At 40.7% G+C, this 26,500-nt stretch overlaps 3 protein-coding genes across 7 annotated transcripts in view; 2 read left to right on the plus strand and 1 right to left on the minus strand.

Annotated features, from left to right (window-relative positions):
- The window catches only part of LOC135113231 (carboxylic ester hydrolase-like), a 137,824-nt gene that overhangs the window by 29,092 nt on the left and 82,232 nt on the right, over positions 1 to 26,500 (plus strand). For 3 of the 5 annotated variants that reach the window (XM_064028408.1, XM_064028401.1, XM_064028402.1), the window contains exons 2-3: positions 8,732 to 8,890; positions 21,690 to 21,748. In XM_064028408.1, coding sequence (XP_063884478.1) covers positions 21,713 to 21,748 — 36 coding nt within the window. In that variant the 5' untranslated portion in view covers positions 8,732 to 8,890; positions 21,690 to 21,712. The remainder of the gene's footprint in view (positions 1 to 8,731; positions 8,891 to 21,689; positions 21,749 to 26,500) is intronic. The other 2 variants (XM_064028405.1, XM_064028403.1) reach the window with 1 other exon arrangement.
- LOC135113229 (uncharacterized) lies at positions 17,774 to 20,730 on the plus strand. Its single transcript, XM_064028399.1, has 2 exons — positions 17,774 to 18,069; positions 19,447 to 20,730. Exons 1-2 carry the CDS (start codon positions 17,774 to 17,776, stop codon positions 20,324 to 20,326), a joined length of 1,176 nt encoding a protein of 391 aa, XP_063884469.1. The 3' UTR covers positions 20,327 to 20,730.
- On the minus strand, positions 18,065 to 20,912 carry LOC135113230 (uncharacterized). Its single transcript, XM_064028400.1, has 2 exons — positions 20,729 to 20,912; positions 18,065 to 19,105 (listed from the first exon to the last, which is right to left on the minus strand). The coding sequence occupies exons 1-2, from the start codon at positions 20,910 to 20,912 to the stop codon at positions 18,348 to 18,350; spliced, it is 942 nt and encodes a 313-aa protein (XP_063884470.1). The 3' UTR covers positions 18,065 to 18,347.

Consider the following 26,500-nt stretch of genomic DNA (forward strand, 5'->3'; position numbering starts at 1 on the left):
CCTTGCTTTCTGAGTTTTCTCTGAGTTTTGTGGTTTATTTTCTCTTAGCTGTGTGCTGAAATACCCTGAAGATGATGATGAGTGCGTGTGGTTCATGCGAGGAGAGTGTGGCGAACAGGCAAAGGGCTGTGACATGCGAGAGATGCATGGCCTGGTTCCATGTAGCCTGTGTGGGCATGAGGGAGGCCAACATGAAGGCGCTAGGGTTCGAGTTTCTGGTGTTCCTATGCAGGGAATGCCTGAGCAAGAGCCTCAATGAGTGGATGAGCCAGGATGAGGAAAAAGAAGAAAGAGTGAAGCAGAGCACCCAGACAGAAAACCTGATGAAAGAGGCAGAAGCACAGACGACGAGGACTGAAGAGAGAAAAGACCAACAAGAAGTTGTGGAAGTGTCTAGAATAGACAGACCCACAAGGAAGAAGAGAATGGTAATCAAGAAAGCCCCAGTACGTCTCATTGGAAACAGCATGGTAAGGAAGACTCCCGACTTCGTGAGAAGGGAAACTGAGTGCACCAGCATGGGAGGTGCTAAGATCCAAGACATCAAGAGGAAAGTCAAGGAAGAAGTGCAAGAAATGGAAGAAAAAAGCCTGCTGGTGATCCAAGAAGGAGGCAACAACTTAGTAGAGACAGGTGCTGAAGAAACAATAAAGGAAGTGATAGAAGCAGTAAAGGCAGCAGAAGAAAAGATCTGTGTGGCTGTGGTGGGGGTCCTGCAGCGCCCACGGGAATGAGTGCAGTATGAGAAAGTCAAAAGAGAAACGAACCGCAAGATATGCATGGAACTCATGAAGGTCAAGATGGAATGGATGGCAGAGAAGAAGGGCCACGTGAGCTCCCTAGACATGGATGGGATCCTCGACCAGGAAATTTTCTACGGGAGATACGGGGTCCACCTCAACCACAACGGGAATGAGAAGCTAGGACGTCGACTGGTCGAGTAGATGAGGGCGAGGCAGGTGTTTTGTGTGGAAGAGGCATGACGAGGAGGACCCACTTATGTCAGCGAACCTGGAAGAGAAGAGACTAACCAGGCGAGTAAATATGTGAAGATTGGCTGTATGAATGTGAGAGGATGGGACCTGGGCAAGTTTGAGGATGTATGCACGGAGCTCACCGAGTGGAGATTCGACTTTTTTTTTTTATGTAGGAGGGGCAATGGCCAAGGGCAACAAAAATCTAATAAAAATAATGCCCACTGAAATGCCAGTCCCATAAAAGGGTCAAAGCAGTGGTCAAAAATTTATGAATAAGTGTCTTGAAACCTCCCTCTTGAAGGAATTCAAATCATAGGAAGGTGAAAATACAGAAGCAGGCAAGGAGTTCCAGAGTTTACCAGAGAAAGGGATGAATGATTGAGGATACCGGTTAACTCTTGCGTTAGAGAGGTGGACAGAATAGGGGTGAGAGAAAGAAGAAAGTCTTGTGCAGCGAGGCCGCGGAAGAAGGGGAGGCATGCAGTTAGCAAGATCAGAAGAACAGTTAGCATGAAAATAGCGGTAGAAGACAGCTAGATATGCAACATTGCGGCGGTGAGAGAGAGGCTGAAGACAGTCAGTTAGAGGAGAGGAGTTGATGAGACGAAAAACTTTTGATTCCACCCTGTCTAGAAGAGCAGTATGAGTGGAACCTCCCCAGACATGTGAAGCATACTCCATACATGGACGGATAAGGCCCTTGTACAGAGTTAGCAGCTGGGGGGGTAAGAAAAACTGGCGAAGACCTCTCAGAACACCTAACTTCATAGATGCTGTTTTAGCTAGAGATGAGATGTGAAGTTTCCAGTTCAGATTATAAGTAAAGGACAGACCGAGGATGTTCAGTGTAGAAGAGGGGGACAGTTGAGTGTCATTGAAGAAGAGGGGATAGTTGTCTGGAAGGTTGTGTCGAGTTGATAGATGGAGGAATTGAGTTTTTAAGGCATTGAACAATACCAAGTTTGCTCTGCCCCAATCAGAAATTTTAAAAAGATCAGAAGTCAGGCGTTCTGTGGCTTCCCTGCCTGATATGTTTACCTCCTGAAGGGTTGGACGTCTATGAAAAGACGTGGAAAAGTGCAGGGTGGTATCATCAGGGTAGAAGTGGATAGGACAAGAAGTTTGGTTTAGAAGATCATTAATGAATAATAAGAAGAGAGTGGGTGACAGGACAGAACCCTGAGGAACACCACTGTTAATAGATTTAGGAGAAGAACAATGACCGTCTACCACAGCAGCAATAGAACGGTCAGAAAGGAAACTTGAGATGAAGTTACAGAGAGAAGGATAGAAACCGTAGGAGGGTAGTTTTGAAATCAAAGCTTTGTGCCAGACTCTATCAAAGGCTTTTGATATGTCCAAGGCAACAGCAAAAGTTTCGCCAAAGTCTCTAAAAGAGGATGACCAAGACTCAATAAGGAAAGCCAGAAGATCACCAGTAGAGCGGCCTTGACGGAACCCATACTGGCGATCAGATAGAAGGTTGTGAAGTGATAGATGTTTAAGAATCTTCCTGTTGAGGATAGATTCAAAAACTTTAGATAAGCAGGAAATTAAAGCAATAGGACGGTAGTTTGAGGAATTAGAGCGGTCACCCTTTTTAGGAACAGGTTGAATGTAGGCAAACTTCCAGCAAGAAGGAAAGGTAGATGTTGACAGACAGAGCTGAAAGAGTTTGACTAGGCAAGGTGCAAGCACGGAGGCACAGTTTCGGAGAACAATAGGAGGGACCCCATCAGGTCAATAAGCCTTCCGAGGGTTTAGGCCAGCGAGGGCATGGAAAACATCATTGCGAAGAATTTTAATACGTGGCATGAAGTAGTCAGAAGGTGGAGGAGAGGGAGGAACAAGCCCAGAATCCTCCAAGGAAGAATTTTTAGCAAAGGTTTGAGCAAAGAGTTCAGCTTTAGAAATAGATGTGATAGCAGTGGTGCCATCTGGTTGAAGTAGAGGAGGGAAAGAAGAAGAAGCAAAGTTATTGGAGATATTTTTGGCTAGATGCCAGAAATCACGAGGGGAGTTAGATCTTGAAAGGTTTTGACATTTTCTGTTAATGAAGAAGTTTTTGGCTAGTTGGAGAACAGACTTGGCATGGTTCCGGGCAGAAATATAAAGTGCATGATATTCTGGTGATGGAAGGCTTAAGTACCTTTTGTGGGCCACCTCTCTATCATGTATAGCACGAGAACAAGCTGTGTTAAACCAAGGTTTAGAAGGTTTAGGACGAGAAAAAGAGTGAGGAATGTACGCCTCCATGCCAGACACTATCACCTCTGTTATGCGCTCAGCACACAAAGACGGGTCTCTGACACGGAAGCAGTAGTCATTCCAAGGAAAATCAGCGAAATACCTCCTCAGTTCCCCCCAAATTAGCAGAGGCAAAACGCCAGAGGCACCTTCGCTTAGGGGGATCCTGAGGAGGGATTGGAGTGATAGGACAAGATAAAGATATGAGATTGTGATCGGAGGAGCCCAACGGAGAAGAAAGGGTGACAGCATAAGCAGAAGGATTAGAGGTCAGGAAAAGGTCAAGAATGTTGGGCGTATCTCCAAGACGGTCAGGAATACGAGTAGGGTTGCTCTAGGTCATGGAGGATAGCAAAGTTGTAGGCTAGTTCACCAGGATGGTCAGTGAAGGGAGAGGAAAGCCAAAGCTGGTGGTGAACATTGAAGTCTCCAAGAATGGAGATCTCTGCAAAAGGGAAGAGGGTCAGAATGTGCTCCACTTTAGAAGTTAAGTAGTCATAGAATTTCTTATAGTCAGAGGAGTTAGGAGAGAGGTATACAGCACATATAAATTTAGTATGAGAATGACTCTGTAGTCGTAGCCAGATGGTGGAAAACTCGGAAGATTCAAAAGCGTGGGTACGAGAGCAGGTTAAGTCATTGCGCACATAAACGCAGCATCCAGCTTTGGATCGAAAATGAGGATTGAGAAAGTAGGAGGGAACAGAAAAGGGGCTACTGTCAGTTGCCTCAGACACCTGAGTTTCAGTGAGGAAAAGAAGATGAGGTTTAGAAGAGGAGAGGTGGTGTTCTACAGATTGAAAATTAGATCTTAGACCGCGAATGTTGCAGAAGTTAATGAAGAAAAAGTTGAGGGGGGTGTCAAGACACTTAGGGTCGTCGACGGAAAGGCAGTCCGACCTGGGGACATTTATGGTCCCCTCCCCAGATGGGGACTCCGAGGCTGGTGTAGGAGTCGCCATGAGTTTAAAATTTTTGAGTGAAAGGTGTGTGTGTTATTAGGTGCTTGTAGTTTCGTGTGGAGGAAGAGAGTTGTCTTTAGAGGGCAGGCTGTGACTGCCCCCTTGTGTTGTGAGACACAAAGGGAAACGTTCAGTGAGGTCACAGCTAGGTTTAATGATAAGTTTACAGCACCCCCTGAACTGTGCTTTAGACCTCACTGGGAGTAATTATCGTTTTGGCAGGTGTCTACTGCCTCCTCCTCATATATATATATATATATATATATATATATATATATATATATATATATATATATATATATATATATATATATATATATATATATATATATATATATAACAGTGAGAGGGTTAAGGGTCCTCCTACATGCTCTTAGCTTACTGTAATATCCTGTTTTCTTCTTTTTTTCATATATCAACCTTGGCTTGATGTGCCTTACCCTTGCGAGGAAGACATGCATTTCCTGCTCAGCTAGGCGCCTGCCAATGGACATTCTTGTAACAGCTCCAAAGGGCAGGTCACCATAGGGATGAATGGATCCTAGAGGCTTGTGTCTCAATCAGCGTTCAGGCACAAATTCCTTAGCCCTTGGGAAGTACACATCAATCCATCCTGTCGCCATGGTGACACCAAACACAGACCACTGTATTATGCCCACCATACGTCATGAAAGGAAGACATCAGTGCAACCATATATGAGCGGCCCATCGTGCTCACTCACCAGTGTCCACCTCTTGCTACAGCTTTGCCTGCACCTCAGGATTGCGTGCCAGAAGGTACAGAATGAAAGCCATGATGTGGGAAGTCTGCAAAGAATGCATGTTAAAGAAATAATAATAATAATATTAGCTACCTTCAAGGCTCAGTTGATTGTATTTTGTTTATTTTACATTCAATCCTTATATGTTATGGCAATAATAAATGATTCAGCCTCACTGTCTATGCCAGCAAATAACATGTCAAGGATGAGGGTTATAACATTCTTGCGAGAGAGACCAGGCACCATAAGCAGTAAGGTGATTTTTTCGCTCCTCTGTACTCATAGCCAACATCAATGCCTCGGTCTCTCAAATGTTGCTGTCTGCAAGTCTAACACAGAAGAAAGGAATAATTTCACTATTAGTGTGTGCTCAAGTCTGTTTATGTTTACTTAATTATATTTACTTCCAAAGAAATGAAAAATTAGTCATGGCAATCAGTACCAAATGGCCCCTTTAAATAAGACCATTTAAGTTTAAAGGAGGAGAACAGAAGTTAGCCACAGTGAACATGAGCTTCACAGCTGCACACAACACATGTTATGGTGATGATTGAAAGAAGAGTGGATATGTGTACATTACAGTAAGTTAAATGAAAGTAGAATACACAGTAAAAGGATTTATGGAGGTGGAGAAGAGAAGTATAAATTCTGATTGAGAGGCAGAAGTGAAAGGAAAGGTGGAGTGGGACCGTAGATGGAATGTATGATGGAAAGATAGTATGAAGATCAAGAAGGTAACGTGGAGAAGACAAGTATAAATTCTGAGCGGCAGAAACTGGAGGAGAGTAGGAGTGGCAGCCTTGGTGAAGAAGGAATGAGTGAAGTGTAATACAGGCAGTAAGATGGAATGACTGTATGAAGATAAAGATGACTGGAGGGAAAATTACACCTATATTTTCGATGTACGCTCCAATGCAAGAAAGGCCAGAAGAGAAAGATTTTCATAATAAGATATCACAGAGGATCTCTGAAGTTACAAAAGGAGAAGTGCCGATGGGAAATGAAATCAAATATCATCAAAGACAGAAATGGATATAAGGACATAATGTGATATGTTCGGAATGGGGCAGAAAAACTAATTGAAAACGATGCTGTAACTGTATCACAATGTAATTCAAAGATATGTCTGACAAGATTCCAGAAGAGAAAACACTAAATCATTTAACCTTAAAAATTCATTGCGCTTTTCTCTGAGAATTCTGTAGGTTTTGGTGGGAAAAAAGAAGCGCCATAAGTGGTAAACCCAACTCATTCACTTGCAAACAACTGAAGAGATCATTTACCAGGTTGATGAGTCCCATGGACTCAGAGTTTTCCTGTACATCATACACCAGACATTCAAGGCGACGGTTGAGAGCCACCAGCCCCACACCTGGGGGCATGGAAAAAGTTTTGAGTTATGGCCACCAACGGGGCTGTTCAAATGTCTGCTCGAGCAATTTTCACACCAAGGTTTTCTTCGTGTTTAAATTAATATATACATATATATATATATATATATATATATATATATATATATATATATATATATATATATATATATATATATATATGTGTGTGTGTGTGTGTGTGTCTGTGTGTGTGTGTGTGTGTGTGTGTGTGTGTGTTTATAATGAATTAGTTCGACAGAATAGAAAGCCACCAGTTTTCAATTTCTGAAATTTTTTTTTTTTTTTTTTTTTTTTTTTTTTTTTTTTTTTTTTTTTTTTAGAAAAACTTATGCTATAGCACACTTGTACAACTCAGTCTGAAAATCTTTAGGCATCTCGCTGTGCTGCTTCTGAAGTGAGGCCATCCTGAAAGACAAATAACGACTTACTTCACATGTACAACATTATCAAACACTGATTCTCAATTTACACTACTCCTTTTCTCAAGATTGCTGAGCCACTTTTTTTTTTCTTTAGGCAAATAGGAACTCACACTCTTGGGCCTCATGATAGGAGTCTGGACCCAACTTCGTACACGCCACCACTCCTCACCATTCCTGTGCCATAGAGGATGAAAAACATTTGACACACATTGAAAGTCCAGAAACATCTTGTGAATTAACTTCGCAGAGTAGGCTTTAGACAACGAAGAGTTATGACGAATAAATATGCATACACAATACATACATAGATTAATTCATAAATACAAAATATATATATATATATATATATATATATATATATATATATATATATATATATATATATATATATATATATATATATATATATATATATATATATATTTATATATTTATAAAGAACACAGTTAAAACTATGTATTTACAAATTTTCATAAATACGACCTATTATATTTTCATGGCAACAGGTAAACAAACCTAACTCGTAGAGTTAGAGTAGAGTAGGCTTTAGACAATGAAGAGTTATGACGAATAAATATGCATACACAATACATACATAGATTAATTCATAAATACAAAATATTTATACATGCATATATATATATATATATATATATATATATATATATATATATATATATATATATATATATATATATATATATATATATATATATATATATAAAGAACACAGTAAAAACTATGTATTTACAAATTTTCATAAATACGACCTATTATATTTTCATGGCAACAGGTAAACGAACCTAAATCGTATTCACACATTCCTGAGATAATTAAGCTCGGTAAGCACCCATTCATAGGGAAGGTGGGAGGGTCTGGAATTTATTTAAGTAACTTGAGAACAGTGTTCTTGTGCTGTACAGATTCTGCCATTTGATGTGCTCCCATTCTCGCAACAGCCAAGCAAGAAACGAGGAGCACTGGATAGCATGCAACCCTCTAGGTGTGCTGCATTGCATACATCATGGCTTGTAATCTAGAAAACTTGTCGAGCATACGTGATGATACATTACAAGAAATAAAGAGATATATTTAAGGATAATGAAAATTAGGCTGAATATTATCATAGTTTGTCAGTGTTGGGTTTGGGCAGCAAAAAAAAAAAACAAACACATCTAGTTCATTTCAGAATCCCACAAAATTGTCCTTTCATAACAGATTTCGAATCATGCAATCGCGAAATAAGGCTTAATCAAATATTCATGTACAGAGCAATTCAGAGGTGTCGAGTTAGCACACGTGGATAAACAAGCTGTGAGTGGATTTTGCTGGTAATCAAATCTGTAAGAACACTAAAAAAGACCTTTACTGTTCAAGATGGATAAACTGTCTGTGATAGGCTTTTGCTGGGACGCCAACAGAGTCCAATATCTTTACCATTCAAGAGATAACCAAGGCTAGGGTGAATCTTGGCTGACTTTGCTTGTTCTGTCATTACATGATAAGCTACTAGATGTGTCAACTAAATAGAATTTAATCCTCATATCCTACTAGAATCTAAGACTAATATATAATTATAATGTGAATTGTTTCTTTGTCAGTACATTTCCTAATACTCACTTGCATAATAAAGCTTTCTTTTCCTTCTTTATTATTATTATTATTATTATTATTATTATTATTATTATTATTATTATTATTATTATTATTATTATTGTTATTATTATTAATATCATTATTTTACATGGGAATTCCAGCGATGGGCACAAAATGAAAAAAAAAAAAAGTTCTCAGAAAGGAACAACATAAAAGGAAATGACCAATTTAGTTTTTGAGATGTTCTAACACTCCTCTTTTGAAACAATAATAGTAGGAAGCAAAGAAAACAGAAACGGAAAGAGTTCCATTGTGAATTTACCATTGAAAGGCATGACAGAGTAGATACTGGTTAACATTAAATTTTACTTACAGAACAGGGAGATGGACAGAACAGAGGTGAGAAGAAAGTACGGATGAAAGCACTTACAGAACGGAGAGGTGGGCAGAACAATGGTGAGGTGAAAATAACGAAGGTGTAAGTGGAATCTTTGGGTGAGAGCAACGCCCAACAAGGCAAGCATTTACGCAAAGGTTTGTATGTGCACATCTTGTTCACAAGTATATGTTCGGGTATATTCTAACTATGTAAAAACAAGCAAAAATATAAATACACACGAATCACATTTGTCACTGAAGGTCCCTCCTCAGAGGGCGTAGATAATTAATTTTGCATTATCACCGACATCAGACAGATAAGCTATCGAGATATTACCAAAATAATGCATTCGAGAAAAGAAAAAAAAAATTATTATTCCTAGATAAGATACACGGGTTTGAATTAAAAATGAGTCGGGCTGTCATACTGATAATTTGTGAGTTTTGAGATCCTCAAATGAGATAGTTAAAATTATGTGGTTATTCCTTGACTATATTTATTATTTAAGGGAGTGAGATGACCCCTGTTTACACCTCGTGTTGGAAAGACTGTGACAATACTATGATTCATTAGATCATGAGAAATACTTGCCAGGATTCCCAAATTGCTCTGATCACCCAGCAATTGTGTGGGTAGATATCGCTTGTAACATTGTCCAACATCTGATGTAGTGATGACACTCACAGCACTCTTCCCCTCTAATCAGGATGTAGAAGTGCCATTGTTCACTAACTTCTGTGCTCTCATCACATTACACAAAAGATTACTGAACCCCTTCCCGCTTTGTCATAGGAAGAGCGTCCCTTAACATAATGTTACGAATGTGTTTATGTGGCACCCCTATCTATAGGTGAGTACATGCATGCTGTTTGCATGGAGTAGCCTCATATGCAGCGCCGTATTAACCCATGGTAGGGCCCCAAGGTTTTGAGCTCCTTTGGACCCCTTGACATCACTCCTCTCCCACCCCACTCATATCCTTTCGTATAATTCATCACAATAATTGTTCGTTTCAGTATGACTCCTTTTTTTTTTTTATGTAGGAAGGACACTGGCCAAGGGCAACAAACATCTAATGAAAAAAAAATGCCCACTGAAATGCCAGTCCCATAAAAGGGTCAAAGCAGTGGTCAAAAACTGATGAATAAGTGTCTTGAAACCTCCTTCTTGAAGGAATTCAAGTCATAGCAAGGTGGAAATACAGAAGCAGGCAGGGAGTTCCAGAGTTTACCAGAGAAAGGGATGAATGATTGAGAATACTGGTTAACTCTTGCGTTAGAGAGGTGGACAGAATAGGGGTGAGAGAAAGAAGAAAGTCTTGTGCAGCAAGGCCGCGGAAGGAGGGGAGACATGCAGTTAGCAAGATCAGAAGAACAGTTAGCATGAAAATAGCGGTAGAAGACAGCTAGATATGCAACATTGCGGCGGTGAGAGAGAGGCTGAACACAGTCAGTTAGAGGAGAGAAGTTGATGAGACGAAAAGCTTTTGATTCCACCCTGTCTAGAAGAGCAGTATGAGTGGAACCCCCCCAGACATGTGAAGCATACTCCATACATGGACGGGTAAGGCCCTTGTACAGAGTTAGCAGCTGGGGGGGGTGAGAAAAACTGGCGGAGACGTCGCAGAACACCTAACTTCATAGAAGCTGTTTTAGCTAGAGATGAGATGTGAAATTTCCAGTTCAGATTATAAGTAAAGGACAGACTGAGGATGTTCAGTGTAGAAGAGGGGGACAGTTGAGTGTCATTGAAGAAGAGGGGATAGTTGTCTGGAAGATTGTGTCGAGTTGATGGAGGAATTGAGTTTTTGAGGCATTGAACAATACCAAGTTTGCTCTGCCCCAATCAGAAATTTTAGAAAGATCAGAAGTCAGGCGTTCTGTGGCTTCCCTGCGTGATATGTTTACCTCCTGAAGGGTTGGACTTCCATGAAAAGACGTGGAAAAGTGCAGGGTGGTATCATCAGCGTAGGAGTGGATAGGGCAAGAAGTTTGGTTTAGAAGATCATTAATGAATAATAAGAAGAGAGTGGGTGACAGGACAGAACCCTGAGGAACACCACTGTTAAGAGATTTAGGAGAAGAACAGTGACCGTCTACCACAGCAGCAATAGAACGGTCAGAAAGGAAACTCGAGATTAAGTTACAGAGAGAAGGATAGAAACCGTAAGAGGGTAGTTTGGAAATCAAAGCTTTGTGCCAGACTCTATCAAAAGCTTTTGATATGTCCAAGGCAACAGCAAAAGTTTCACCAAAATCTCTAAAAGAGGATGACCAACACTCAGTAAGGAAAGCCAGAAGATCACCAGTAGAGCGGCCTTGACGGAACCCATACTGGCGATCAGATAGAAGGTTGTGAAGTGATAGATGTTTAAGAATCTTCTTGTTGAGGATAGATTCAAAAACTTTAGATAAGCAGGAAATTAAAGCAATAGGACGGTAGTTTGAGGAATTAGAACGGTCACCCTTTTTAGGAACAGGTTGAATGTAGGCAAACTTCCAGCAAGAAGCTTGCTTAATGAGATAATGAATGGCGAGGATTGCTCTTATAATAATTTTACTGCAGTATGGTCAGCTGGTTACGTATAGACTAGGAATGTAGTAAAAATGTTCGCTGAAAGGGAGATACAATGAAAAAGGAAAAGTATTGTTATTTTTTTCTAAGTTACGAAACTATTCGAGAGAGTAGTACACAAATAAGTGCTGTATGGTTACCTTTTGTTTGCTTATAGAGGGATGTAGGAAGAAAAATTGAGAAAAATTGCCACTGACCCTCACTTACTGTCTGTCAGTCACTCGTCAGTATTTTGGGGCTGATATCACTGTGGATCCTGTGGCGAGGGACTTTGCGGATTATATGGAGCTCGTCTTGGAGATAAAGGCAGGCGGAAACGAAAGTATTACTGTTTATTCAGCGTAGGCACAACAGCATTAGTCCTTGGTATATGCATATATGATGTCACAAGCACACTCCGCTAGTTCAGCTTGTGGACACAGTCACTTACTCGTAGTTAGGTGTACAGATATCACACAGTATCGGAAAGCAGACACAGCGATGAGGTGGGTACGAGGGGGAGACGCACGTGTCTTCTCTGGTCGGGCGGCTACTACTTTCCTCAGCGATGCTCTTAAGGCTACTCTGGTCAGACTGCAACTGGGATCACTCTGCGGCAGGGTTGGCATTAAAGAAACCCAAGTTTTTTGTTTTTGTTTTTTTAATAATTTACATATCAAAATTTAGTTCTATATCATACTGATAAACAAGGTCTGCAGTATATATGTACATATGCATAAAAAAGGTAAAAGTAATGAAGTCTGACCCGTTCAGTTCCTGTACATTACAAGTTAATAGACGCTTTGTCCAACCACACCAACTTGTATCAGCATAACCTAAACAAGTGTCTGTTCTTCATTATTAAAAAGTGTCCTTATCTTTCAAGATCTAACTCCCCTCGTGACTTATAGCATCTAGCCAAAAAAAAATCTCCATTAACTTTGCTTCTTCATCTTTCCGTCCTTTATTTCAACCTTATGGCACGACTGCCATCTCATCTATTTCTAAAACTGAACTCTTTGCTCAAACTTTTGCTAAAAACTCTACCTTGGGCTTGTTCCTATTCCTCCACCCTCTGACTGCTTCATGCTACACATCCTTCGCAGTGATGTTTTAACATAAGAACATAAGAACATAAGAAATAAGGGAAGCTGCAAGAAGCGACCAGGCTTACACGTGGCAGTCCTTGTATGAAATATACCTACCTATGTCCATCTATTATCCCCATCCATAAGCCTGTCTAATCTTCTCTTAAAGCTCGCTAATGTCCTAGCACTAACAACATGATTACTGAGTCCGTTCCACTCATTTACCACTTTATTTGATAACCAATTTTTTCCTATCTCCTTTCTAAACCAAAATTTTTCAAGCTTGAACCCGTTATTTCTTGTTCTACCCTGGTTGCTGATCCTAAGAATTTTGCTTACATCCCCCTTGTTATAATTCTTATACCACTTAAAGACTTCTATCAGATCCCCTCTGAACCTACGTCTCTCTAAAGAATGTAAATTTAACAACTTCAATCTCGCCTCGTAAGGAATACTCATCCCCTGTATCCTTTTAGTCATTCTCCTCTGTACTGATTCTAATAGACATATATCTTTCTTGTAATGTGGGGACCAGAACTGCACAGCGTAGTCTAGATGAGGTCTGACCAGCGCCAAGTATAACTTTAATATTACTTCCGGCCTTCTACTTTTAACACTCCTAAAAATTAATCCTAGTACCCTATTTGCCCTGTTTCTGGCCTCTATGCATTGTTTTCCTAGACGGAGTTCAGAACTAACTATAACTCCTAAATCTTTCTCGTACCCTGTACCTACCAGAGTTTGGTTGTTTAATGTGTACCTACTGTGTGGGTTTCCTTTACCTACGCTAAGTACTTTGCATTTGTTGATATTAAATTGCATTTGTCATCTGTCCGTCCATTCATTCATTCTATCTACATCTGCCTGCAAGGCGGTGGCATCCGATTCTGACCTTATTAATCTACCTATCTTTGTATCATCCGCAAATTTACTAACATCACTACTAATTCCACTATCCAAGTCATTGATATATATTAGAAATAACAATGGCCCTAATACTGATCCCTGTGGCACCCCACTAATTACATGACCCCACTCGGATTTAGAGCCGTTCATTACAACTCTGTCATCTGTCGCTAAGGCATGACCCTATCCAGCCTAACACCTTCCCATCTATCGCGTGTACCCTAACCTTTTTCAGGAGCCTTTGATGGAGTACCTTGTCAAATGCTTTACTAAAGTCCAGATATAAGATATCATAACTATCACCATTATCTACTGCCTCGTACACTTTACTGTAAAAACTTAACAAGTTTGTCAGGCAAGACTTCCCCTTCGTGAAGCCATGCTGTAACTGATTTATCAAGTTATGTTTGTCTAAATGTTCCCTATTGTTCCTTGCTATTATTGACTAATATTTTACCTACAAATGAAGTTAAGCTGACAGGTCTATAGTTAGACGCTAAAGTTTTATCTCCTTTCTTAAAGATGAGTACTACATTAGCCTGCCTCCACATTACTGGTACCTCACCCGACTCCATTGATTTCCTAAAGACAGAAACTAATGGCTCACTAATAATCTCTTTGCATTCCTTAAGTACTCTGGGATATATTTCATCTAGCCCTTGTGTCTTGAATTTTTTTAGCCTATCTATCTCCTGTTCCACTATCTCCCTAGTTATGGAAATATCTGTCAGCTTCTCATTATTCTCTGCTCTAAACATCTGTTCACTATCTGGCATATCCTGCATGTTTTCTTGGGTGAAGACAGTTAAAAAATATTCATTCAGAATTTTACTAATCTCCTCCCCAGAACTAACCAGCTCCCCATCTGCTGCCTTTAATGGACCTATAGTATCCTTACTCTTCGTCCTGTATACCTAATAAAATTCCTTGGGGTCCGTCTTCGCCTGGCTGGCTACCTTTAATTCGTAATTGCCTTTAGCTTTCCTCCTTAACTTCCTGACTGTTCTAACTAATTAATTATATTGTGACCTTAAATCTTCTTCATCTGCCCTTAATCTCTTATATATACTTCTCTTATGCCCTATATAACGTTTTAACCTAGCAGTCATCCATTTAGGGTCGATTTTCTGTGATCTTATTGCCCTATACGGGATATTTGCTAACTGACCTGTATGAACTTTACGAAATATTTATACAGTTCATCTACATTTACTTCAACTAATCCTCTCATCTCGGCCCCTACCATCCTCTCCATTCCTTCATCTACCCGCCTCGACCTCACCTCTCTCATTTCAGCTTGATCTGACATTCCAACATACTCACACCTATCTCCCCCTCCCTTCCAGACACATCTTCCCTCCTCTTGTCCTACACCCTCACTCCTCACCTCACCTCTCTCATCCTGCCTTATCTCTCTGAACTCCGTCCCGGACCTGACCTCACCCTGCATCCGTTGCCAGTCCACTCCTTGGAGGTATCTTGGAGGTTTTCCATGCCCTCGTTGGCCTAAACCCTCGGAAGGCTTATGGACCTGATGGGGTCCCTCCTATTGTTCTCTTAAAATGTGCCTTCGTGCTACACCCTCACTCCTCACCTCACCTCTCTCATCCTGCCTTATCTCTCTGAACTCCGTCCCGGACCTGACCTCACCCTGCATCCGTTGCCAGTCCACTCCGTGGAGGTACCTTGGAGGTTTTCCATGCCCTCGTTGGCCTAAACCCTCGGAAGGCTTATGGACCTGATGGGGTCCCTCCTATTGTTCTCCGAAAATGTGCCTTCGTGCTTGCACCTTTTAGGTGTTTTAGCTCTATTAACATCAACCTTTCCTTCTTGCTGGAAGACTGGTTACATTTAGCCTGTTACTGATAAGGGCGACCATTCTAATCCCTCAAACTATCGTCCTATTGCTTTAATCTCTTGCCTTTCTAAAGTTTTGAATCTATCCTCAGCAGGAAGATTCTTTTATCTGATCGCCAATATGGGTTCCATCGAGGCCGCTCTACTGGTGATCTTCTGGTTTCCTTATTGAGTCTTGCTCATCCTCTTTTTGAGATTTTGGTGAAACATTTGCTGTTGGCTTAGGCACATCAAAAGCTTTTAATACAGTCCGGCACAAAGCTTTGTTTTCCAAATTACCCTCCTACAGCTTCTATCCTTCTCTCTGTAACTTTATCTCAAGTTTCCTTTCTGACCATTCTATTGCTGCGGTAGTAGACGGTCACTGTTCGTCTTCTAAATCTATTAGCAGTGGTGTTCCACAGGGTTCTGTCCTGTCACCCACTCTCTTTCTTTTAATTATCAATGATCTAAACCAAACTTTTTGTCCTAGCCACTCTTACGCTGATGATACGACCCTTCACTTTTCCACGTCTTTTCGTAGATGTCCCTTCAGGAAGTAAATAGTTCATGCAGGGAAGCCACAGAACGCCTGACTTCGGATCTCTCTAAAATTTCTGATAGCGGCACAGCAAATTTAGTATTGTACAGTGCCTCAAAAACTTAATTCCTCCATCTATCAATTCGACACAGCCATCCAGACAACCATCCCCTCTTCTTCACTGACACTGAACTGTTCCCCTACTCTACACTAAACATCCTCGGTCTACCCTTTACTTAAAATCTAAACTGGAAACTTCACGTCTCATCTCTAGCTAAAACAGCTTCTATGAAGTTAGGCATTCTGAGCTGTCTCCACCAATTTACCTCACGACCCCCGTCCCCCCAACAGGTAACTCTCTACAGGGGCCTTATCCGTCCATGTATGAAGTTTGCTCCACATATATAGTAGGGGAGGTTACACTCATACTTATAATACGTATATACTTATAATCTGAACTGGAAACTTCACATCTCATCTCTAGCTAAAACAACTTCTATGAAGTTAGGTGTTGTGAGACGTCTCCGCCAGTTTTTCTCACCCCCCTAGCTGCTAACTCTGTACCTGGGCCTTATCCCTCTATGTATGGAGTATGCTTCACATATATAGGAGGTGGGGTTACACTCATACCGCTCTTTTAGACAGGGCGGAATCAAAAGCTTTTTGTCTTATCAACTCCTCTCTTCTAACAGACTGTTTTCAGCCTCTCACTCATCGCCGCAATGTTGCATCTCTTGCTATCTTTTACTCCTATTTCAATGCCAACTGCTCTTATGAAGTGCATGCCTCCCCTCCTCCCGCGGCCATGCTGGACTAGACTTTCTTTTTTTCTCTCACCCCTATTCTGTCCATCTCTCTAATGCAAGATTTAACCAATATTCTCAATCATTTATCCCTTTCTGTCTGTTCCTGCTTTTGTATTACCTCCTTCGTATGACATGAATTCTTTCAAGAGAGAGGTTTTAACACACTTATCCTTTAATCTTGACAACTGCTTTTGACTCTGTTCGGGGACCGGCACCTCAGTTAGCCTTTTTTTTTTTTTTATTATTATTCATGTATTTATTTATTTATCTATTTATTTTATTTATTTATTTTATTATTATTATTATTTTTTTTTTAGCTCTTGGCCGGTGCCCCTTCTACATAAAAAAAACTTCAAATCTTTTGTTTCATTCTAGATTACTTTTTAATTGCTTATTTAAACTGATTAACATATATTTATGAGGAATAAACAATATAAATAAACCCCCCCCAAAAAAAAAGCCCAAAAATGCAATGGTTGGGCTTTTTTAATTCTTATTTATTTATTTATTTATTTATTTATTTATTTATTTATTTATTTTTTATTTATTTATTTTTTTTTTTACCCTGCTCTGCGGGCTCCGCGGACGCTGTAACCCGCTCTAATCTCCCGCCAATTTTGCTCGCCAACTTCCTGTTGTTTGCCGCCCAGCTACATTCCCACACACACACACACACACACACACACACATATGCCGTAGCCACGAAACGCATGCCTATCCCCCTGCCGACGCCTACGAAGCCCACTCCCATGCCGCCCCCAGCGTGGCCCCTCTTGATGCCCTGCCGCCTGTTCACGACCCAGGTCAAAACAATGCTCCCATTGTTCGCGAACACTACAACAGTGCAGTTGTTGCTGATGTAGCAGAGAACTAGGACGAGTTAAACCCCACTAAAAGCTTTGTAATGATCACGATTAATATTACGCGTGTAAACAACACCACCACCTCACCTCTTGTGATCCTGACGCTAGGTTATCAACATGAAAATGAACATAAAAATGAAGCTTTTGGTGACGAAAAGTAAACAAGCGAACATTATGGTAATCACGTGTTTTAAAGGAAGAGATCAGTGTACTACCTAGTCGAATTTTAGACCTTAAAGGCCCCCACACACGGAGCGATTTTAGAAGCGCGACTTGAGAAGCGTGATTCTGGGTTGACCCCACACACACGGCAACTGGTGCAGTGACAGCATACCCCCTCCCCCGCCATACCCCCCATCCCCGCTACTGTATCCACGTGGACTGCCATCTCATTCACCAATGACGCGGGAATAAAAATCAGTCTGCCTGACTCCGCTTGGTAGTGATGGAGGTCGAGGAAGCAGCCTGTCTTTGGATGCTGTATCGTCGCTGCCAAAGGCGAAAAAAGAAAGTGAGAAAATATTGGGTTCATCCTATTTTGCATGATAGGATGACGCATGGCATGTTCTGGACACTCTACCCGAAACTAAGACTACATGAAGATAAGTTTTACAACTATATGAGGATGTCTATGAAGACATTCGACGAGTTACTGGCTGAAATAGAACAAGACATCACTTCAACAAGTACCATGATGAGGGACTCCGTTTCACCAGAAGAAAAACTTGTGATTACACTGAGGTGAGTGTTTTTATTAGTTATCAAAGCATACAATTGTTATAATGGCTCTTTCCTAGTAAAAGAAAAATGCATATTCTCCTTGTGTGTGTGTGTGTGTGTGTGTGTGTGTACCTATGTATGAGTGCGACGGCTTATGTCGAGAATATAAACATAATTGCAACGCTATTAAAGTTATTCCACTCTACCTATGTACTGTAAATCTGTGATCCCTATTAACTTGTAAAAAAAAATCCACTGCAGTAATTCTATCAAATACACTTAGTAGCTAAATTTTCTCATTACTCGTACACATTCAGATACTCGGATTGTGTATCAGACACAGAGCTTACACCTCCTGGTGAAGGAGTCGGTGTGTGACCATATGAAACCTGTGTTGAAGTGTTGCTGCCACCTGAGGTACTAGGATATGGTTGTTGGGAATTTGTCTGGTGGAAAATAGTAGCTTGGATTGGAAATGTTTGATGTAAATGACTATGTGATGGGATTGGTTGACTGGTGTATCCTGCGGTTTGTGGAAATGAATTGTTGTATAAAGGTGGATGGTTGATTCCATACATGGCCTGCGATGGTGTACATGGTACTTGTGCACGCTGAATTAAATTTAATATTTCAATTTTGGTCCTCAACTGGGAGTCTTCAGGCACCTTTTTAAGTTCTTTGTAGAGTGATAAACAAAAGAGCCTCTCAGCATCATTCCGCTGGTCTTCTTCTTTTCGTCTTTCAAGTAAGCTTTTCTCTAAAATTTCAGCAAAATGTTGATCAAGTGGATTTAGCTTCGTCTTTTTCTTTGTAGAAGTTCCAGTAGCACAGCGTTGTTCTGTAACATCTTCATCATCGCACAAAGACTCCTCTGTATTTGTCTCAAGATTGCTAGTTGTTTCCTTTCCTGCTACAGAATTTTCTAAAAAGCTCAATCTTCTGAAATAAACGTAGGTGACATGTTTGGCTTTTGACCCGGATGGAAGAGTCTTATGTTTCTTGAGCTCTCTTGCGAAGCAGTCTCTCAAACTTTTCCATTTCTTTTGCAAAATCACAGCTGAAAAAAAAGTTTGGCAAGGTAAATACTGTCTAGTCCTGCTAGGGAAAAGTGTGTGTGTGTGTGTGTGTGTGTGTGTGTGTGTGTGTGTGTGTGTGTGTGTGTGTGTGTGTGTGATTGAGAGAGAGAGAGAGAGAGAGAGAGAGAGAGAGAGAGAGAGAGAGAGAGAGAGAGAGAGAGAGAGAGAGAGAGAGAGAGAGAGAGAGAGAGTAAATTTGTTTGATAAGGTGGTCTAAACACGTATCAATTTGAGGTGTTTGGATGGGAATTACATGTAAAGTCTCAGAATTGTTATTTTTTTCCACAATAATTTTTTTCAAATATTTCCTCTTTAATTTCAGGTACCTGGCCAGCGGTTGTTCCATTGCAGACTTACACTATGGATACCGACTTGGGCAATCTACCATAGCAAGTATATTGCAACAAGTGTGTGCAGTCATTTGGCAAAGACTGAAGACAGTGTGCTTGCCTGCATTAACAAAAGAGAAGTGGCAAGAAATTGTACAGGGTTTTGAAAAATATGCACATTTTCCTAACTGCATAGGTGCTATTGACGGTAAGCACATTAGAGTAATCCAACCTGATGGTACAGGCTCTATGTACTTTAACTATAAAGGATTTTTCTCAATTGTGTTGCTGGCTGTTTGTGATGCAAATTATTCATTCATCTATGTGGATATTGGTGCCTATGGAAAGAGTAGTGATGCAGCTGTATTCCATAATTCTTCACTGTACAAGAAGCTTGTGGAAAATACACTTGACATTCCAGAAGCAAAACCTATTTCTGGTAGTGACATGTCTTTGCCTCATGTCATTGTTGGCGATGAGGCATTTGGCATCATGGACCTCATCATGAGACCCTACAGTGGAAGACACCTGACCTACATGAAAAAGATCTTTAATTATAGACTGTCACGGGCACGTCGGTATATCGAGTGCTCCTTTGGCATTCTGGCTAATAAGTGGCGTATATTTCATAGGCCTCTTAATGTTGGTATCCCATTTGCTGAAGCTATAATAAAGGCATGTTGCATACTGCATAATTATGTAAGGGCCAGAGATGGGTACAGATATGAGGACACGCTTTTTGAAGCACCCATGGAAAGCCTGCTTGAAGGTAATGTACCACGGGGAGGCATGTCTGCAAACACCACAAGAGACAAGTATGCTGAATACTTCATCACTGGCGGTAGAGTTGCATGGCAGGATGGTAAGATTTAGAAAGATAATATGCAGGTTGGTACATAAGGTAGGAAAAAATATTCAAGATGTAAAGAGCTACAAATCTCACTCACCTACACTAGAAATAGTGTGAAATGCAAGGTGACATTTGTCAAAGCATGTCTATAGTGTATTAGCCTATTCACAATTTACTAACTTTTGTTATGTAAAAAAAATGTAAGATGTATGATAACGGTTAATAAAGTAACAATATTCAAGATGCACCGTTTTACTAATCTCATTCGCCTACACATTTGTTAGGCCTAGAAATAGTGTAAAATACAAGGTGACATTTGTCAAAACATGTATATAGTGCTATTTACAGTTTATTGACTTTTGTGATAAAAAAAAAATTACAAGAAGAAGAATAACACTGGTTAATAAAGTATTCATTTCACTTACCTACATTTTTTTTCTCCTGTTCGTCTCCACTGCAGAATAAATCCACTAATTCCTCCCAGCATCTCTTTTTGACTACCCTATCCTTGTAGTCAGCACATGCCATATCCCAAATGGCTGGACGTTTTTCTATTTCATCTATTAATAATTCGGTATCAAAGCGGTCAGCAGATCCCTGGTCACTCATCTTGCTATGCGTGGTTGTGATGCACTACCCCAAGCCGGATGTTACCAGTTACCCACCACTGCCCCACCCAACTGCCCCGCGCTCGGACTCCACGTGGAGGAAAACTCTGCCTGATCGCTCATTGGCTCTAGTGTCACCCCTACCAGCCAATGAGATGGCTGGTAGGGATGACACTAGAGCCAATGAGCGATCAGGCAGAGTTTTCCTCCACGTGTTTCGGGTAGAGTGTCCAGAACATGCCATGCGTCACCCTATCATGCAAAATAGGATGAACCCAATATTTTCTCACTTTCTTTTTTCGCCTTTGGCAGCGGCGATACAGCATCCAAAGACAGGCTGCTTCCTCGACCTCCATCACTACCAAGCGGAGTCAGGCAGACTGATTTTTATTCCCGCGTCATTGGTGAATGAGATGGCAGTCCACGTGGATAAAGTAGCGGGGATGGGGGGTATGGCGGGGGAGGGGATATGCTGTCACTGCACCAGTTGCCGTGTGTGTGGGGTCAACCCAGAATCACGCTTCTCAAGTCACGCTTCTAAAATCGCTCCGTGTGTTGGGGGGGGGCCTTAAAGAATCACGCTTCTCAAGTCGCGCTTCTAAAATCGCTCCGTGTGTGGGGGCCTTAAGGATGACAATGTATGTAGCCGTGTATGTAATCTCGTTGCCGCGTAGACGTAGGCAGTTAGAAATTATACATAAGGAGGAAACATAGAACGACTAACGTAGCTCTTCGGTCGCCATAATATATGTAGGTGGTGCCACTATTTTTTAAACAGGTACAACTCAGTCTGGCTGCACCATGAGACTACCTGTCGTTCTCTGCTTCGCTCTGGCCGTAAGTAATACTTAGAGAATTTTCCTCTGTGCCTTGTGTGTCTCGACTTTAAATATGCTGTGTTCAGTATACTGTGGTTTTCATATATTTTATATTGTGTTTCATGTGTTGATTTAATGTTGGATTCTGAGGAGTAGTTTGATATATTCTGTGGTACTTGGCATGCAATGACCACACATTTTTGTCTGATTTTATATTTTGTGTTTGATTATTTTACCATGTGATTATGTCATATGTGCATTTATGTGTTTTATGTGTTTGATGAAAAGTGATACGTTACTGAGTGGCATAGTTGTGTTGATGAGGTCGCGCTTACGTACAGTGAATAGTAACGTGAAGATTTATTAGTTTGTCACTGCGGAGTTATATGAAGCTTTATTAGATGGTGTAATGTAGTTTAGTTACTGTCTTTTATTGCACGCGTGTGTTGCTGGAATGCTTATTTACTGATTAATTAATAATGTTAGTTTATCTGAACTGCGTTTATGGCTTACCCCACTGTGAGAACCCTAGCCTAAATTCTCGTTAACCTGGAATTAGGCTTTAAAGTATTGTGAAAATACCTGAGAACTTGGTGAGTATATAACTGGTGGAGTTCCTGCGTAAATTCTAACTTATTCTAACTTATAATAAAAGGTAAGTTGAGGGATTACGACACATACACTCTCACAATAACACTACATGTCTTATTTGCTAAATGAATACATGACGATACACATACATTATTTACAGTAATACCGGCTCCCTCTCTGCCCACTCACGTACACTTATAATAATATCGGCTTTCTTTGGCCACTTACGTAACATTGGCCCCTTCCTTGGATGTTGACGACTCGTTACGCACACACAATAACTAAACACAAAAATATACACATCAGCAAATATACAAAAGAAACACCAGGGAGGAGTTTTTAAATTTAATCCACCCAACCGTTACCGCTCGGTAACAGTGGTAATATGATAGAGGACGCGAGTGGTGGATATCAGGCCACCTACCCTGACCACGAGGCCAAAACTCGGGGACAGAGATCGGTTGATATCAGCCCACCTACCCTGACCACGAGGCCAAAACTCGAGGACAGAGATCGGCGGGCGGGTGTCGGTCCTGTCCTCCACCTGTCCAAAAGATATGGGGGAAATGGGGCCACACGGAGCAGTTATATTTCAATTATATAGTCTACAAGCCAGCGAGAGTCCTGGGTCCGGTGTTTCGGTCTGATTACGTTTTCTCCACTTCTGTCTACGTCTTTACATTCACTCACGTCGCGTGCAGCCAAATCTACTTCTCTCTTCTTACGATCACGATTACTACTAGTGTCACTATCACGCATTACGCATTACTATAAACGCATTACTTTCTATGAAAAAAATCTGTAAGTGTATTGTTTCCAAAAATATACGAAGGGAAGGTGAAGGTGTTTTGTCTCTCAACCTGCCGAGTTAACACTTTTTTTTTTTTATCATCCAGCCCCAGTCGCCGCATTTTTTTTAAACACACCCGCGGGGATGGAGGAGATTAGTAATACCACAAACGACCAAGGGAAGGGTAAGGGGACGGGAAGGGGAAGGGGGAATTTAATAATACATATTCTTTCATGTAATAATGCATATTTGCTTCTTTCAAGAGGGAGGTTTCAAGACGTCCTGTATTTTTGACTAACGCTTTCGAATCTGTACAGTGACAGGCACCTCAGTGGGCTTTTTTTTTTTTTTTTTTGCAGTTTTGTTCTTTCGTTGGTGCCCTTCCAATATATATATATATATATATATATATATATATATATATATATATATATATATATATATATATATATATATATATATATATATATATATATATATATTCAATGCTCGTTTTACTATAATAAAACCAATACAATACCACGTTCATTTCTCCGTTGCAGTTAATATACATTTCGGAAATTTATAATACTGATCCATAAGTTCTAAATTGACATTTAGATTAGCTTATACGTACCTGGACATTTGTCACCACAAACTATCCAGAGACTGGAGTGCTTAAAAGATTTTTCTCGAGTATAAATACAAAATACGGCACCTCCCTTATTGCCAGTTATTGAAGTGATATAATAATAAAGTTTACCAAGCCTTACTGCTCTGCTTGATGGTGTCAAAAAGCAGCGAAATTTAGAAATATTCCATGGATACTGTGTCTGTTGTGCAAGAAAGATTATTCACGAAAGGGACTGAGAAATACATCTTTGAAAATAAATACATGAATGCATAGAGAAAAGTTTGAAAATTTGGAAGCAGAGAGAAAAATAAGTCAGAGGAGTAAGTAAAGGGAGAGAGAGAGAGAGAGAGAGAGAGAGAGAGAGAGAGAGAGAGAGAGAGAGAGAGAGAGAGAGAGAGAGAGAGAGAGAGAGAGAGACTCCTTTACAAAAGAAAAAAAAAAAAACGTTAGACATTAAGGAGAAATATATTGCATAATTCTTCAAGAGTGCAAATCTGTTGGCTGGTTTTAACCCGAAGTCAAAGAAATTGGATTATTGTATTGCAGGAATGTTAGTGTAGACGCCGTTACGTCTATAAGGGATCAGGATAACAAACGACCCAGTCGTTTACTCGCTTTAATGCGGTTAACCTGTAGTAACAATTAATTTGACATCAGCACAAGTACTGTAATACAATAAAACATTCGCATGCACGTAAGGCACATAAGCATCATAAAGAGATAGCATTTCATCATAATAAAGAGCGATATAATAACCAAAATACATGATGGTTTACGCCTTAACAAGCAGTCATAATAATATTCAATATTGTGTACTTTGACTTAACCAGAATGCAACACTTACGACAATGAGGGTCGGCGTTTGAGGGTCTAGGGTCTATGGAGAAAAAAGAGCGAGTCACGACACCTCTCTCTCTGAAGCCTGTACACAATCTGCCCTCTTCTGAGGCCGCTGGGCCAGATATGCGACCCCGGGTGACCCGTTCCGCTACAGAGGTCCCTCTGTGTCTTATCTACCCTACGCACCATGTCATCAACTTTACCATATAAACTCTCAAACTAAATTTATCTGTGCTGTATACCTCTCACCTAACTCCTCTGACTATAAGAAATTCTTTGACTACTTAACTTCCAAAGTGAGCACATTCTGACCCTCTTCCCTTTTGCAGAGATCTCCATTCTTGGAGACTTCAATGTTCACCACCAGCTTTGGCTTTCCTCTCCCTTCACTGACCATCCTAGTGAACTAGCCTACAACTTTGCTACCCTCCATGACCTAGAGCAATTGATGCAACACCCTACTCGTATTCCTGACCATCTTGGAGATACGCCCAACATTCTTGACCTTTTCCTGACCTTTAATCCTTCTGCTTATGCTGTCACCCTTTCTTCTCCGTTGGGCTCCTCCGATCACAATCTCATCTCTGCATCTTGTCCTATCGTTCCAATCTCTCCTCAGGATCCCCCTAAGCGAAGGTGCCTCTGGCGTTTTGCCTCTGCTAGTTGGGGGGACCTGAGGAGATACTTTGCCGATTTTCCTTGGAATGACTACTGCTTCCGTGACAGAGACCCGTCTTTGTGTGCTGAGCGCATAACAAAGATGATAGTGTCTGGTATGGAGGCATACATTCCTCACTCTTTTTCCCGTCCTAGACCTTCTAAACCTTGGTTTAACACAGCTTGTTCTCGTGCTATACATTATAGAGAGGTGGCCCACAAAAGGTACTTAAAACTTCCATCACCAGAATCTCATGCACTTTATATTTCTGCCCGGAACCATGCCAAGTCTGTTCTCCAACTAGCCAAAAACTTCTTCATTAACAGAAAGTGTCAAAATCTTTCAAGATCTAACACCCCTCATGACTTCTGGCATCTAGCCAAAAATATCTCCAATAACTTTGCTTCTTCTTTCCCTTCTCTATTTCAACCAGATGGCACAATTGCTATCACATCTATTTCTAAAGCTGAACTCTTCGCTCAAACTTTTGCTAAAAACTCTGTCTTGGACGATTCTGGGCTTGTTCCTCTCTCTCTTCCATACCTCTGACTACTTCATGCAACGTATTAAAAATCTTTCGCAATGATGTGTTCCATGCCCTCGCTGGCCTAAATCCTCGGAAGGCTTATGGACCTGATGGGGTCCCTCCTATTGTTCTCCAAAACTGTGCCTCCGTGCTTGCACCTTGCCTTGTCAAACTCTTTCAGCTCTGTCTGTCAACATCTACCTTTCCTTCTTGCTGGAAGTTTGCCTACATTCAACCTGTTCCTAAAAAGGGTGACCGTTCTAATTCCTCGAACTACCGTCCTATTTCTTTAATTTCCTGCCTATCTAAAGTTTTTGAATCTATCCTCAACAGGAAGATTCTTAAACATCTATCACTTCACAACCTTCTATCTGATCGCCAGTATGGGTTCCGTGAAGGCCGCTCCACTGGTGATCTTCTGGCTTTCCTTACTGAGTCTTGGTCATTCTTTTTTAGAGATTTTGGTGAAACTTTTGCTGTTGCCTTTGACATATCAAAAGCTTTTGATAGAGTCTGGCACAAAGCTTTGATTTCCAAACTATGCTCCTACGGCCTCTATCCTTCTCTCTTTAACTTCATCTCAAGTTTCCTTTCTGACCTTTCTATTGCTGTTGTGGTAGACGGTCACTGTTCTTTTCCTAAAGCTATTAACAGTGGTGTTCCTCAGGGTTCTGTCCTGTCACCCACTCTCTTCTTATTATTCATTAATGATCTTCTAAACCAAACTTCTTGTCCTATCCACTCCTACGCTGA

This window comes from Scylla paramamosain, chromosome 25, assembly GCF_035594125.1.
Source record: "Scylla paramamosain isolate STU-SP2022 chromosome 25, ASM3559412v1, whole genome shotgun sequence".
NCBI classification, from domain to species: domain Eukaryota; kingdom Metazoa; phylum Arthropoda; class Malacostraca; order Decapoda; family Portunidae; genus Scylla; species Scylla paramamosain.

What these genes read in the sequence shown, in the direction of transcription:
- LOC135113229 (XM_064028399.1), top strand. Translation starts at nt 17,774, where the DNA reads ATGGAGGTCGAGGAAGCAGCCTGTCTTTGGATGCTGTATCGTCGCTGC. An exon ending in AAACTTGTGATTACACTGAG is followed by an intron (nt 18,070 to 19,446) that starts GTGAGTGTTTTT and finishes CTTTAATTTCAG; the next exon opens with GTACCTGGCCAGCGGTTGTT.
- LOC135113230 (XM_064028400.1), bottom strand. Translation starts at nt 20,912, where the DNA reads ATGAGTGACCAGGGATCTGCTGACCGCTTTGATACCGAATTATTAATA. An exon ending in ACAGGAGAAAAAAAATGTAG is followed by an intron (nt 19,106 to 20,728) that starts GTAAGTGAAATG and finishes CTTTTTTTTCAG; the next exon opens with CTGTGATTTTGCAAAAGAAA.